This window comes from Pelobates fuscus, chromosome 5 (genome assembly GCF_036172605.1).
Source record: "Pelobates fuscus isolate aPelFus1 chromosome 5, aPelFus1.pri, whole genome shotgun sequence".
NCBI classification, from domain to species: Eukaryota; Metazoa; Chordata; class Amphibia; order Anura; family Pelobatidae; genus Pelobates; species Pelobates fuscus.
Genome location: NC_086321.1, coordinates 168,114,014 through 168,127,549, shown reverse-complemented (window position 1 = coordinate 168,127,549; position 13,536 = coordinate 168,114,014). Strand labels below are relative to the sequence as shown.

The following is a 13,536-nucleotide window of genomic DNA, read 5'->3' as shown; positions in this document are numbered from 1 at the left end:
GGAAAGATTGTGCTATTTCCACTTTATATACACTAGCGAGCAAACACATCTAATATATTGTGGAAACATTTAAATTAACTCTCAGTAATCAAACCTCCTTGATCAATCACATCAAATGACCAACCTGTGGTTCTTTTTTGACCCCAATATAGACCATACAGCAAACCAACTATAATGCTATATACATATATATTTGAAACCTGTTTATTCTTGTGACTCAAGTATTGGACTGTCCTATCTTGAAGGAATTTTTTTTTTTTTTTAATTTGGAGAATATTTTAATTTCATATTTATCTTTTGTGAATACTGTATTGGCTTTTTTTTTTTTTTTGGAAATCTTGTGCTGCTGTGTGAAAGGAGGGGGCTTGCTTTGTTCCCCCACAGTATTGGGGTATAGTTTTGACTTAGTTTTGCGGTTATTTCTTGGATTGGAACTGCAATTTAAAAACTTCTGAAACATGGCGGATCTGGAGGCTGTGCTGGCTGATGTCAGCTATTTGATGGCGATGGAAAAAAGCAAATCAACGCCAGCAGCTAGAGCCAGTAAGAAGATAATGCTACCTGAGCCCAGGTAATATGCTTTTATATGTATACAGTTATCAATATAAGTTTGTACATAAGTGATAGACTATTTAAAATGACAGGCCTAGTGCATCTAATTTCTCCTCCAGTCTTTACCCGCCTATTGATTTCTTGGTAATGAGAATATGTGCTTATATTATATATTACCGTTATAATTTCTAATTTAAATGAATGAGAAGAGCTCAAATATGCAAATTTCAACCATGAGTGGCCTATTGGGTGGCAATATAACTTTTGAGTATTACATAAAATTAAAAAAATATGTAATGCTTATTGATAGATACTCATTGGTTTTCGATGAAATTCAAACAATATCATAAGACACAGTAGGGACTACTTTGTGTTTAAAGCCAACTGTGACTTGATCAAAAGTGGAGCTTAATGTTTTCTCAACCAGCATCTTCTCGCTCATCGTGTGAGTTTGGCTATGGAGGATCGCGCAGTCTCACGGAAACATCGCTAGATCTTCGTGTTGTACTCGTGCTCATGCGCAAGGGTACAGCAGTAATTTCTGGTGGATGAAACACCAGAGCTGAACAAAGAAAATGGCAGTGCCTCTGATGGTAGGCTTAAGGTGGCTATATCCCCCGGCTGCCACACACCAGACTGGAATGTCACATTTCGGGGCCTTTGTAAAATATTAAAAACCTTGTAAAGGTGACAGAGCTGGTTAAAAACAAGTAAGGCCACTTGTACATGTGCAAGGATGGTGCTGTGTTGCTTGTGAATAAACGTCTCATGCAAACGAATAAATACTGTACAGGGTAACGGACAGCTGTATGTTTCCTACTGTATAATCTCACTTTTTTTTTCTTTTAACTTGTTGAAGACGAGTTGAACTATGCAGCATTTTTTTCTTCTGCTAAAGTTTGAATTAAAAAAAAAAAAAAAAAAAAACACGGTAAATACCAAGCTGTTGTACAACTATAAATCTCTTAATGCTTGCAAATCATCATGGTAATTGTAGTTCTGTAACAGCTGTCAGCTGAGAATCTTTCATTGCCACCCCATCCTATGGTTCCTTGTCTCAAACACTGTTTATTAACTAACCACAATGTTATGTCACATATGTAGGGTTGAGCCAAGTGATATGGACATCATTTAATTAACCACCTCATCACAGCTGCCTCTCTACATCGCTGAGATCAGTGATGATCTCAGCCAATCCAGTGATTCCCCATTAAGCATGTCTATATAGATGTGCATTGTACCAATACATCTTTATGGGGAGTGTTCGGCAACTTCTTGCAGAGCTTAAGAATGCTGAATGTCTGTCCTGCAAATATTGCAGAACCTTAATAGGAAGCACCTCTAGTGGTTGTTTGAGAGACAGCACTATATGTGTTCTTGAGGATAAATGTGAAAACTGCACAGAAAAGGCAGTGTTTACAATGGAGATGGTGCCATAGACATGCTATTCAAGCTAAAATGACTACATTAACCCCTTAAGGACCAAACTTCTGGAATAAAAGGGAATCATGACATGTCAAATGTCCTTAAGGGGTTAAACTGTAGTAGTTCTGGTGCATAGGGTTCCTTTTTTTTTTTTAAATAAATAAATGACACAGAGAGGTACACAGATAAACACTCAAAATGCACATATATAGTCACAACCGTAAATCTCGCACACATGCAGATACAGACTCACAGTTATATATTACTGATAGGTTGACACACACACACTCAACCAAACATTTAGACACTCCCATTCACAGCCACAGATACAATGCAACCTCTGATCTTGCCACCCCTTGTATCTCTCCACCAGCCCCCTTTCAGCATACTTAGCAGTCCTCCCTGCCTTTTATACCGCTTTATAATGCTTGTGTAAGAAGAGAGTGCAGGGGCCATGATGTCACTTACCATTTCTGCCCTTACGCTCCATACAGTGTGCCATGCAGGGGACAACAATGCTCTCTGCAGTGACAGACAATGGGCGGGTGCAAGTTGCAGGTGCCCCCTGTCATTGTGAGTTGCTGGCATCGCTTCTGAGGCTGCCATTGCCCTCCTGGCGTTGGGGGCATTGCATCATGGGTATCAAACCTGTGTGTGTGTGTGTGTATATATATATATATATATTTTTTTTTTATTAGGCCTGGTTTTCTAGATTCAGTAACATAAATATTAAAGTAGTTTTGAATTTTACATAACTTGAGAGAAAAAAAGTCCAATTTTCTTTTTGTCACTTCCACTTTATTTCTTAGAAATATTTCTTTTTTAGTCTTTTTTTTTTTTTTTTTTTTTTAATATTATCTTGCCCATCACATCCCTAAACCCTTTGCGAATCACTGATGGCATTTAATTGGCCACTTTGCTCAAAACAGTACACTGTTGCAGGAGGCCACAGTTAAATCTGCTGTCAGGATATTATTTGGTGGCATATTTGTATTGATGTGGTTAATTCAAATGTGAACATTTTGCCACTATGTACAGATATAGAAAAAAATCTTAATTTAGACTTTTTTATACTTATTTGGCATGTAAATATATTTCAGTTGAATGAAGTTTTGTTGGTAATAGAATGTTATAATATGTAAATATTTGGAGTTTATTTGCTAAAACAGGAAATTTGGATCACTGACTGTTGAAGTGCAATTTGTAGGCCAAGTAGGTTAAAAGGGAAAAATAACATGGTTTCTGTAATATTTCCAGTTTGGTTGTTTTGACCTTAGATTAGCAAATCTGTTTGCCATTTTCTACAAATCTATTTTTTTCCCCCCTTATCAACCCTCCCTCCTCCCCCCTTAAAAGTAATTACAATGAAAAATCATAGAGCATGTATTTCATCCTAATAAGCAATTTTGGATTCTGCATACACATGGGTACATACACAGTGCTTTTATTGAAGTGATGTACAGTAGCAGAAGTGGTGAATTATACTGCACACTTGTTACTGTGATGCACATGTTGGCAAGAAGCAATGGTGTGTACATCCCTGTTTGCGTGTGTGTCCTATTGGTATAATGGTTATTGGTTCCTGCACAAAATCAATATTGTAGTTCTGATGATAAAGCTTTTAAGCAACACTCCATGTTGGGGAGTTTTGCTGTTATGGTGATGGCATTGATCGTGTGAAGGTTCTAAATGTATCATCTTTGTCTTCTATGATCTAGTCCTAATCCAAGGTGAAACTGTTCTACTCTATTCCATATCTGCCTTCAATAGAGGACATAGTCCCCAGAAATTAGGCTCTGCAGCTGTTTTGTTTCACTCTCACTATCGCACTTGTTGTCCATTTACATAGTTAATGTAGGGTTGGGAATGGTATAGAACGCCAGTTGTTTTCATTTGTGGAAGAATGGTGGCTAGTACTTGTTGTCTGGGCCAGATAACTCATAAGTGGCTGTAATTATACTTCTATTTTCAATGACCCCCATTTGCTGTGAGCATCTCCTACCCCAGTACAGATAGATCATGTACAGGGGAAGATACAGCTATGATCAGGATATCATTGACGTGACTGTTGGGTTGTCATCCGTGTGTATAGGCCCCTGCAGCACAGTTCATTCTGTTTGGTATGATTTGTCATAGAGAGTGCCGTATATGATCCTACCCTTGGTATCTCTGCATGGTACTATGTCCTCAGTGACACTGAGATTGATATGTTTCTTACAGGTCATTGTGAAATACAACATACATTTAGAAACCCCTACATCAGACACAATTAAAAAGGTAATTGTATGTTTCGATTGAAGTTGTCGAACACTGCCTGTGTGGTGTATTAACCTGCCTTGTAACCTCTTAAGCAGGCAGACGTTGTTGAACTACAATTCCCTTAATTCTGTTGTTTTTATTTTTACTTTATTTTTTTTGTGTGTGTCTCTAACAAAAGTGGTATGATAAAGTAATATGTGCATCCCTTAATTTTTGTTCGAAGTGGTACAAACTGCTATTTTCTAGCTTTATGAAATAAGGCAGTCCTTTTGCATAACTGATCCACAAGGCAGAGACTTTTTTATTTATTTAATTTATATATATATATATATATATATATATATATATATATATTAATTATACAAACTATGTACAGTACTTGTCATTCATGCCAAGTTCTGCAACACTTTATTTTTTAATTTTATGATTACGATTAAAACCTCTGCAGAACATTTTTGAATGATCTGTTTTACCATTGATTGTAAAAGGTGGAAATTAGAAATGACTGTTTTTTATATTTCCTCAGTGTGTTTTTTTTTTTTTCAGTTATGTAGGTTTCCGTTTTTTGTTGTCCTTTCTTCAGAATCGGAAAAAAGAAATGGGTGCATATCATTTTCAAGTTTACTCCTTCAGTTTGCAAGAGTGGACATGAGACCATTCTTTCAATAGGATTTTTTAATTAAAGTGTGTGTGTGATGTCATATAATGTTACTTCCCCCCCCCTTTTTTTTTTTTTTTTGTGAAAACTATAGTTGGTTTCTTGTTCCCGAGTATGATATACCTAGATATTTATTTGTATTACTTGAATTCCTGATGGTAATTTCCCATCAGCCACTTCACTTCACCATAGCTAGGCAGTGGTGAAGGGTTTAAACTCCGTGCTGTGTTGCATACTAAAATAACATGCATTTAAAAAAAAAAAAAAAAATGTTTACATTTTTTTAAATTGTGCCTTTCAGAATTGTAATCTGAATAGTGTGTATGTATATCTATCTATTATCCATAGAAAAGTGGCTGCACTCATGGTCTTGGTAAAAAGTTTCAAAATTCTTTATTATAAATCCATTAAAAGATAACGTTTCAGTCCCACCAGAGGTACTTTCTACAGGATCAAGGATACATTGACAATAGACGATAAGCATTTATATAGGAAAGATAAATGAAGAAATTGACTCACCCCAGGTGCAGCGTGTTGTGACCAGTGTCCTAGCAGCTTATGTGCGAGCAAGCTCCGCCCCAAATGTGACGTGATTCTGTAATGACGTCGCCGGCATCGTCATATATATCGTTATCTATCTACATGCATGTTTGGCACTCACCTTTATTTTTTATTTTATTTGTGCTTAGCGTGAACAATCATGTTTGCACTGCCACGATAGCTAGTGCAAGCAGGTACGGAAACATACATTAACAAAGGTATGGCATTAAAATACATAGCACAGTTTTTTTTTTTATATTCAGGATGGGAAACATGTTAGAGGTTACACAGTAAATCATGGTTGCACAAAAGATCTGCCTGTCTCGATATTAAGTAATCCAGTAAACTGGTCAATCATGCAGCCTATGGGGATTAACATGCTAGCTGGACATAGCTGAGACTTGCTTGGTACATAAGGTCACATCACTGCACTATCTGAGCATATTATTAGCATTTTACGTCAAGAGCTAACAGATTGTATACATACAGTTATATTTGCCTGAGTATGTTAATTGTGAATCTGTTTAGACATATTAGCTAAATTAACAGGCTGGAGAGATGGAAGTGCAGGCTAAAACTGAAATCATAATTAATATAGATTGAGTGAGAGAGACAGGTTTGCTAGGCAAGATGGCATGGTTAGTGTTGCTTAAAAAAAAAAAAAAAAAAAAAAAAAAGGAAAATGTATGCCACCGTGGTTAAAGAACCCTGGGTCCCCGGACAGAGACTCTCCTCCCTGAGGAGAGGTGGACATGATCCTGATTGTGGTTATTCAGGAGGCAGAAAGTAGGCAGCCCCAGTCCCTGTGCAGAGAGCAGCCAACTCCCATCACAGGCAGGTCACAGTTCTGTGTTTCTCAGCTCCATCTGTGAATAATTAAGCTGTGGTGTAGCTTGTCGGGCGGTATCAGCCGGTTGCGGTTGGGAGCTGGGTATGTGTGAGGTCTTCATAGTGAACCGCGGCCGTTGTATGTGTGGCTCGGCTTCACCAGATCGTGCCAGCTTGCAGCCTGAATACCCTTGGAGCCGCTTTGTCAGTCAGCTGATCTCCGCTCAAGGTCCTCGGTGTCGATTGGAGCACTCCAGTTTGGGTCTCAGGTTAGGTAGGTTGCTCAAATGATTTCTCCCTGAGTAGCCCGCAGTGAGCGCCAAGAGCCCCAAGGAGGGGCCTCTTCCTCCATAGCGTGCCGGTCAGGCCCAGCCGCCATCTTAGGTGATGTCTCTGAGGTGAAGTCTCCGCTCGGGTAAGAGCCCCAGGGTAGGCCGGAATGACCCCCACTGGCCCAAAGGGGGGAAGCAGGGCCATCACCCCACTGAGTTAGGGGACCCCCATGTTGCAGCCAGGCAGGATAGCAGGGCAGCGGCCGTCCACCCTACTCACCACCTGGATAGGCTTGACTAGGCCTCGGTCTTAGGGTTCTGTGTTCCCCCCAAAAGGGGCCCAGAATCAGGTCGCTGATTGTTCTCCAGTACTGGCACTTCTCAGTGCAGTTGCCTGTCCTGACTCAGCTCCAGAAGTTGCGTTTTTGGGACCAAATTGCCTGAAAAATAGCAGGAGCTATAGTGCCATGTGTCTGCTCTGCTTGGCAGTCCGGCCCTGCCCCCGGCACTCACCTTTTTAAAGTACAAAGTTAACTTTTTTTTACCCCGGTGCTATCCGCAAAAAGTTGATGATGATGATGATCCAAATAAAGAGGGTGCACTCCAGGGGAAAAGATACACTGTTACTTTTATTGCTTATAAGGAAAAAAATACACAAACAGTTGTTTTCCCGAAAATCATCTGGAGTGCACCCTCATTATTTGGGGGGGGGGGGGGGGGGGGGTGGTGTTAATTTGAATCCACCCAGCCTCCCTACCTTTTGGGATAGCTGAGTGGTCATTCCCTGGGGTCCAGTGGGGCTGCTCGCTCATCCGGAGTGTGAGGAAGCAGTGATCTTCAAGCAGCTCTTCTTTGCTCCCTGTAGTGATGCTGGGAGCAGGAATTACGTCATATTCTGGCTCCCGTCATCATTAAACCGCGCGAGGGAGCAGAGGGGAGCCGATTTTTCAATATTATGTTTTGGTGGTGTCTTGATTATGATATGCTACTAAATTATTGTTGATGGATGTAGATTGATATGCAAAACCTGGAAAAGATAATTTCAAAGAAGTATGTAATTGGGTTTATTAATTTTACCATGCCCCCCCTTTTTTTATTTTATTTATTTTTTTAAAGACCACTAACCGCACCCAGACTGCTTTATGTCAATGACCTGGTGTGGGTGCAGTGGCCTTGCAGTTTTCACCCTCCAATGTTTGCATTGTAGGGTTAAACACCCCTTTTTTTTACTCCTTTAGCCCCTTAAGGACAAAACTTCTGGAATAAAAGGGAATCATGACATGTCACACGTCATGTGTCCTTAAGGGGTTAGTCCCTTATTGTCGTTCGCATTGCTTAGAGTTGTGTATTATATTCTACATATTTGTGTAAGATGACAATTCTAGCTTTGAAGAAGGTTGTGATTACGTCCACTCAAACAGTATACAAAATATATATATATATATATATATATATATATATATATATTTTATCCTTAACCCAATTGTGTAGAAGCAAGTTTTTTTTTTTTGTTTGTTTTTTTAAAGGGACACTATAGTCACCAGAACCACTACAGATTAATGTAGCTCTGTTCTATAGATACAGTAATGCTGTTGTTTTGTGTTTTATATCATCACTATTGTCAAAACAACCACTCTAAGTCCTAACTTGACTGTCTGTTACTACAAGTAGCAATAGTGGGAGTAGTACTTCCAAAATAATTCAGATGGTAATACTTTTAAGAGTCTGTTGGTTTTGCACATTAACCCATTCACTACTAAGTTCTCAGTAGTTGTGCCAGAAAAATAAGTCAAAAGGGTCACATTGTTTGTTCAAATGTTCTAGAAATAACTTGTTTGTTAAACATGTTTGTTATGTTTGTTAATTATAAAATATGAAAATGTTCACATATATATATATTTTTTATATAAAATAGGCACTGTCTTAAACATTTAATACGGCTTGATTAAGCTCCACCCTTTTGTCACATTTGTCAAATGTTGGAGGTCCCTACTTTGTCATGATTTTTTTTTTTAAAGATAAATAGATCAGTACATAAGAACAGTTTGGGGAAGGAGAAACAATATGAGAAATGTAAGGTTTTGGTGGCAGTCCTGTAAATTGTGTATTAAATCGTTCATGTTCTTACTCTCTCTCTGAAAAGCCAGACAACCCTGGCCCTTCTCCTGCTTTCCTATTCAGTAGAAGTGGTTTTAAAAGATAAAGCGTTTGCATGGTGGCAGCATCATTCATGGAAAGACAAAATTAAAACGTCTGCTCAAGCCAGTGCAAACCATGATGTTTTTGCTGCCTTCTTAAACCATGTGAGTAGCTCAATCTATTCCCCACTCTCCTCACCATGTCTGACATTCCCTGAAAAACATGAATGTATGCCTGTATAGGCGTCCTTTAGGGGTAGCCCTGTTTGGTAGGTTGGCTGAACTGACTCTCATACTTAAAGATACAACACTTGCCTTTTGGAACTGGCCTGACATTTGTATACATTTTAAACTGCACTATGGCTGGAGCACAGTTTGCCTCCAGTTACTATTCAACTAAGTGTTCTATTTAACAGCCACTTATTTTTCAACAATTTTTTTTTTTTTTTTTCGTACTAAGTAGCTTTTTATTCGCTATTTTTTCTTTTCATGTAGCTCGGCCATTTTCTGTTACATGTTACATTTTCTGATTGTTTTTCTTAAATACACACCTGCTGTTAAATAAACGTTTTGTCACATGCATGCAGATATTTCTTTTCAACACATGTTTTGTTTTATATATAAATTATATATATATATATATTTCTCATATGTACATATTAGATTATGATAAATATGGTGGTAGCTATGTCCGACTCTTGATCACAATCTTACAAGCAGGTATTTTAACTATGACAGATCTTTTAAATTGAGAGCAACCTTTGTTTGTTTGAAAGATACAAAAGACCTACTTTCCTCTGTCATAACCTGCCTTATCCAACCCCCAGCTTCCATTTCTTTTCCATTCTGTCTTATCTGTGTAGTGCAGGCTTCCCCAAACTCCGGCCCTCCAGATGTTGATGAACTACAACTCCCATGATTCTCTATTTCATTGATAGAATCATGGTCTAGTGCTTGTCTTACTTTTTTCATAATCCTGATCGGTTCCATGCATGTGTAAGTACAGGCAGAAGCTGCTTATCCTGTTCTTGTGTGACATAATTCTTTGCCTAGATGGCTAGCTACATAATCTTTAAAATATAAGCTGTACAAGATGAGGAGTGGCAGTAATATTATTACTTATTTCCTTCTATTATAAAGTGTGGTAGTTTAAAATGTACAAGTTTATCATATATCACTATATATCAAATGAGAACCTATAAATCAAACTGTATAGTTTTTTTTTTTTTTTTTTTCTTCAAATATTGCTCTCGTAAGGTAATTCATTCACTTAATGTCCCAGCCATATGCTCCAGAAGAATTTCCTTCATTGGCCATTTAAAAACATTCAGATCTATAAATGTATTATGGTATATTTGTATTTAATTTTTCAGTTGTATTAGTACCCTAAAAAGTAATATGAAAAATGTTTTCTGCTAAATGTGTACTTATTGAAGTTATTTCATGATGCAAAGTGTGTGTGTGTGTGTATATATATATATATATATATATATATATATAATTTTGTGTATACAGTATCTCACAAGTGAGTACACCCCTCACATTTTTGTAAATATTTTATTATATCTTTTCATGAGACACTACTTTACATTGTAGCAGTGTCATTTCTTCAGTGCTAATTGTACAGTAAATTTGCTGCCCCTCAAAATAACTCCACACACAGCCATTAATGTCTAGACCGTTGGCAACAAATGTGAGTACACCCCTAACTGGAAATGTCCAAATTGGGCCCAAAGTGTCAATATTTTGTGTGGCCACCATTATTTTCCAGCACTGCCTTAACCCTCATGGGCATGTAGTTCACCAGAGCTTCACAGCTTGCCACTGGAGTCCTCTTCCACTCCTCCATGATGACATCATAGAGCTGGTGGATGTTAGAGACGTTGCGCTCCCCACCTTCTGTTTGAGGATGCCCCACAGATGCTCAATAGGGTTTAGGTCTGGAGACATGCTTGGCCAGTCCACCACCTTTCCCTTCAGCTTTTTTAGAAAGGCAGTGGTCATCTTGGAGGTGTGTTTGGGGTCATTATCATGTTGGAATACCGCCCTGCGGCCCAGTCTCCGAAGGGAGGGGATAATGCTCTGCTTCAGTATGTCACACTACATTTTGGCATTTATGGTTCCCTCGAACTAAAGCTCCCCAGTGCTGGCAGCACTCATGCAGGCCCAGACTGACACTCCTACCACCATGCTTGACTGTAGGCTAGACACACTTGTCTTTGTACTCTTCACCTGGTTGCTGCAACACAAGCTTGACACCATCTGAAAAAAATAGTTTATATTGGCCTCATTGGACCACAGGACATGGTTCCAGTAATCCATGTCTTTAGTCTGCTTGTCTTCAGCAAACTGTTTGCCGGCTTTCTTGTGCACCATCTTTGGAAGGGGCTTCCTTCTGGGACAACAGCCATGCAGACAAATTTGATGCTGTATGCGGCATATGGTCTGAACACTGACAGACCCCCCCACCCACCCCTTCAACTTCTGCAGCAATGCCGGCAGCACTCATATGTCTATTTCCCAAAGACAACCTCTGGATATGATGCCGAGCACGTGCACTCAACTTCTTTGGTTGACCATGACGAGGCCTGTTATGAGTGGAACCTGCTGTATGGTCTTGCCCACAGTACTGCAACTCAGTTTCAGGGTCTTGGCAATCTTCTTCTAGCCTAGGCCATCTTTATGTAGAGCAACAATTCTTTTTTTTTTTTTTTTTTTTTTAAGATTCTGAAAGAGTTATTTGCCATGAGGTGCCATGTTGAACTTCCAGTGACCAGTATGAGAGTGTGAGAGTTATAACACCAAATTTAACACACCTGCTCCGAATTCACACCTGAGACCTTGTAACACGAATGAGTTGCATGACACCAGGGAGGGAAAATGGCTAATTGGGCCAAATTTTGACATTTCTACCTAGGGGTGTACTCACTTTTGTTGCCAATGGTTTAGACATTAATGGCTGTGTGTTGCATTATTTTGAGGGGACTGCAAACTTACACTGTTATACAGGCTGTACACTTACTACTTGACATTGTAGTAGTGTCATTTGTTCAGTGTTGTCACATGAAAAGGTATAATTAAATAGTTACAAAAATGTGAGGGGTGTACTCACTTTTGTGATATTGTGTGTGTGTGTGTATATATATTTCATATATTCATTCGAGTACAAGCCGTAATACAGACGGGGGCTGCAGAGAGTTTACTTACCTCTCCTGCAGCTCCTGTCAGCTCCCTTCTCCTCCGCGACGGTCCGGTCAGCTCCCAGTCTAAGTCTCGCGAGAGCCGCGGGGTCATAGTGCGGCCGCGAGACTTACACTGGGAGCTGACTGGACCGGTGCGGAGGAGAAGGGAGCTGCAGGAGAGGTAAGTAAACGCTCTGCAGCCCCCACAGCCCCCTGTTTGCCAGCCCCCTCCTACACAGTGCACACCACTGGACCACCAGGGAGTGAGAGCCCCCCTCCCAGCCATGTATCAAGCAGGGAGGGGGGATGAAAAAATTTATAAAAAATATAAATAATAAAAAATCATTTAACAAAAAAATTATTAAAATAATAATAAAAATGCCCACCCCCCACCAAGGCTCTGCTACACACACACACACTGCACTCATACACACACACACACATTGCATTCATACACACACTGCATTCATTATATACACACACTGTAAATAAATATTCAATTAATATAATTTTTTTAGGATCTAATTTTATTTAGAAATTTACCAGTAGCTGCTGCATTTCCCACCCTAGTCTTATACTCGAGTCAATAAGTTTTCCCAGTTTTTTGGGGTAAAATTAGGGGCCTCGGCTTATATTCGGGTCGGCTTATACTCGAGTATATACGGTGTGTGTGTGTGTGTATATGTATACACTGCGTGCAGAATTATTAGGCAAATGAGTATTTTGACCACATCATCCTCTTTATGCATGTTGTCTTACTCCAAGCTGTATAGGTTCGAAAGCCTACTACCAATTAAGCATATTAGGTAATGTGCATCTCTGTAATGAGAAGGGGTGTGGTCTAATGACATCAACACTCTATATCAGGTGTGCATAATTATTAGGCAACCTCCTTTCCTTTGGCAAAATGGGTCAAAAGAAGGACTTGACAGGCTCAGAAAAGTTAAAAATAGTGAGATATCTTGCAGAGGGATGCAGCACTCTTAAAATTGCAAAGCTTCTGAAGCGTGATCATCGAACAATCAAGCGTTTCATTCAAAATAGTCAACAGGGTCGCAAGAAGCGTGTGGAGAAACCAAGGCGCAAAATAACTGCCCATGAACTGAGAAAAGTCAAGCGTGCAGCTGCCAAGATGCCACTTGCCACCAGTTTGGCCATATTTCAGAGCTGCAACATCACTGGAGTGCCCGAAAGCACAAGGTGTGCAATACTCAGAGACATGGCCAAGGTAATAAAGGCTGAAAGACGACCACCACTGAACAAGACACACAAGCTGAAACGTCAAGACTGGGACAAGAAATATCTCAAGACTGATTTTTCTAAGGTTTTATGGACTGATGAAATGAGAGTGAGTCTTGATGGGCCAGATGGATGGATTGGTAAAGGGCAGAGAGCTCCAGTCCGACTCAGACGCCAGCAAGGTGGAGGTGGAGTACTGGTTTGGGCTGGTATCATCAAAGATGAGCTTGTGGGGCCTTTTCGAGTTGAGGATGGAGTCAAGCTCAACTCCCAGTTTCTGGAACACACCTTCTTCAAGCAGTGGTACAGGAAGAAGTCTGCATCCTTCAAGAAAAACATGATTTTCATGCAGGACAATGCTCCATCACACGCGTCCAAGTACTCCACAGCGTGGCTGGCAAGAAAGGGTATAAAAGAAGAAAATCTAATGACATGGCCTCCTT

General features: G+C 39.6%; 1 protein-coding gene across 1 annotated transcript in view; it reads left to right on the top strand.

Moving 5' to 3' along the window:
* Positions 1 to 379: 379 nt before the first annotated feature.
* GRK3 (G protein-coupled receptor kinase 3) overlaps positions 380 to 13,536 on the top strand; it is a 268,042-nt gene continuing 254,885 nt past the window's right edge. Inside the window, exon 1 of the mRNA XM_063454643.1 lies at positions 380 to 571. Coding sequence (XP_063310713.1) covers positions 459 to 571 — 113 coding nt within the window. The 5' untranslated portion in view covers positions 380 to 458. The remainder of the gene's footprint in view (positions 572 to 13,536) is intronic.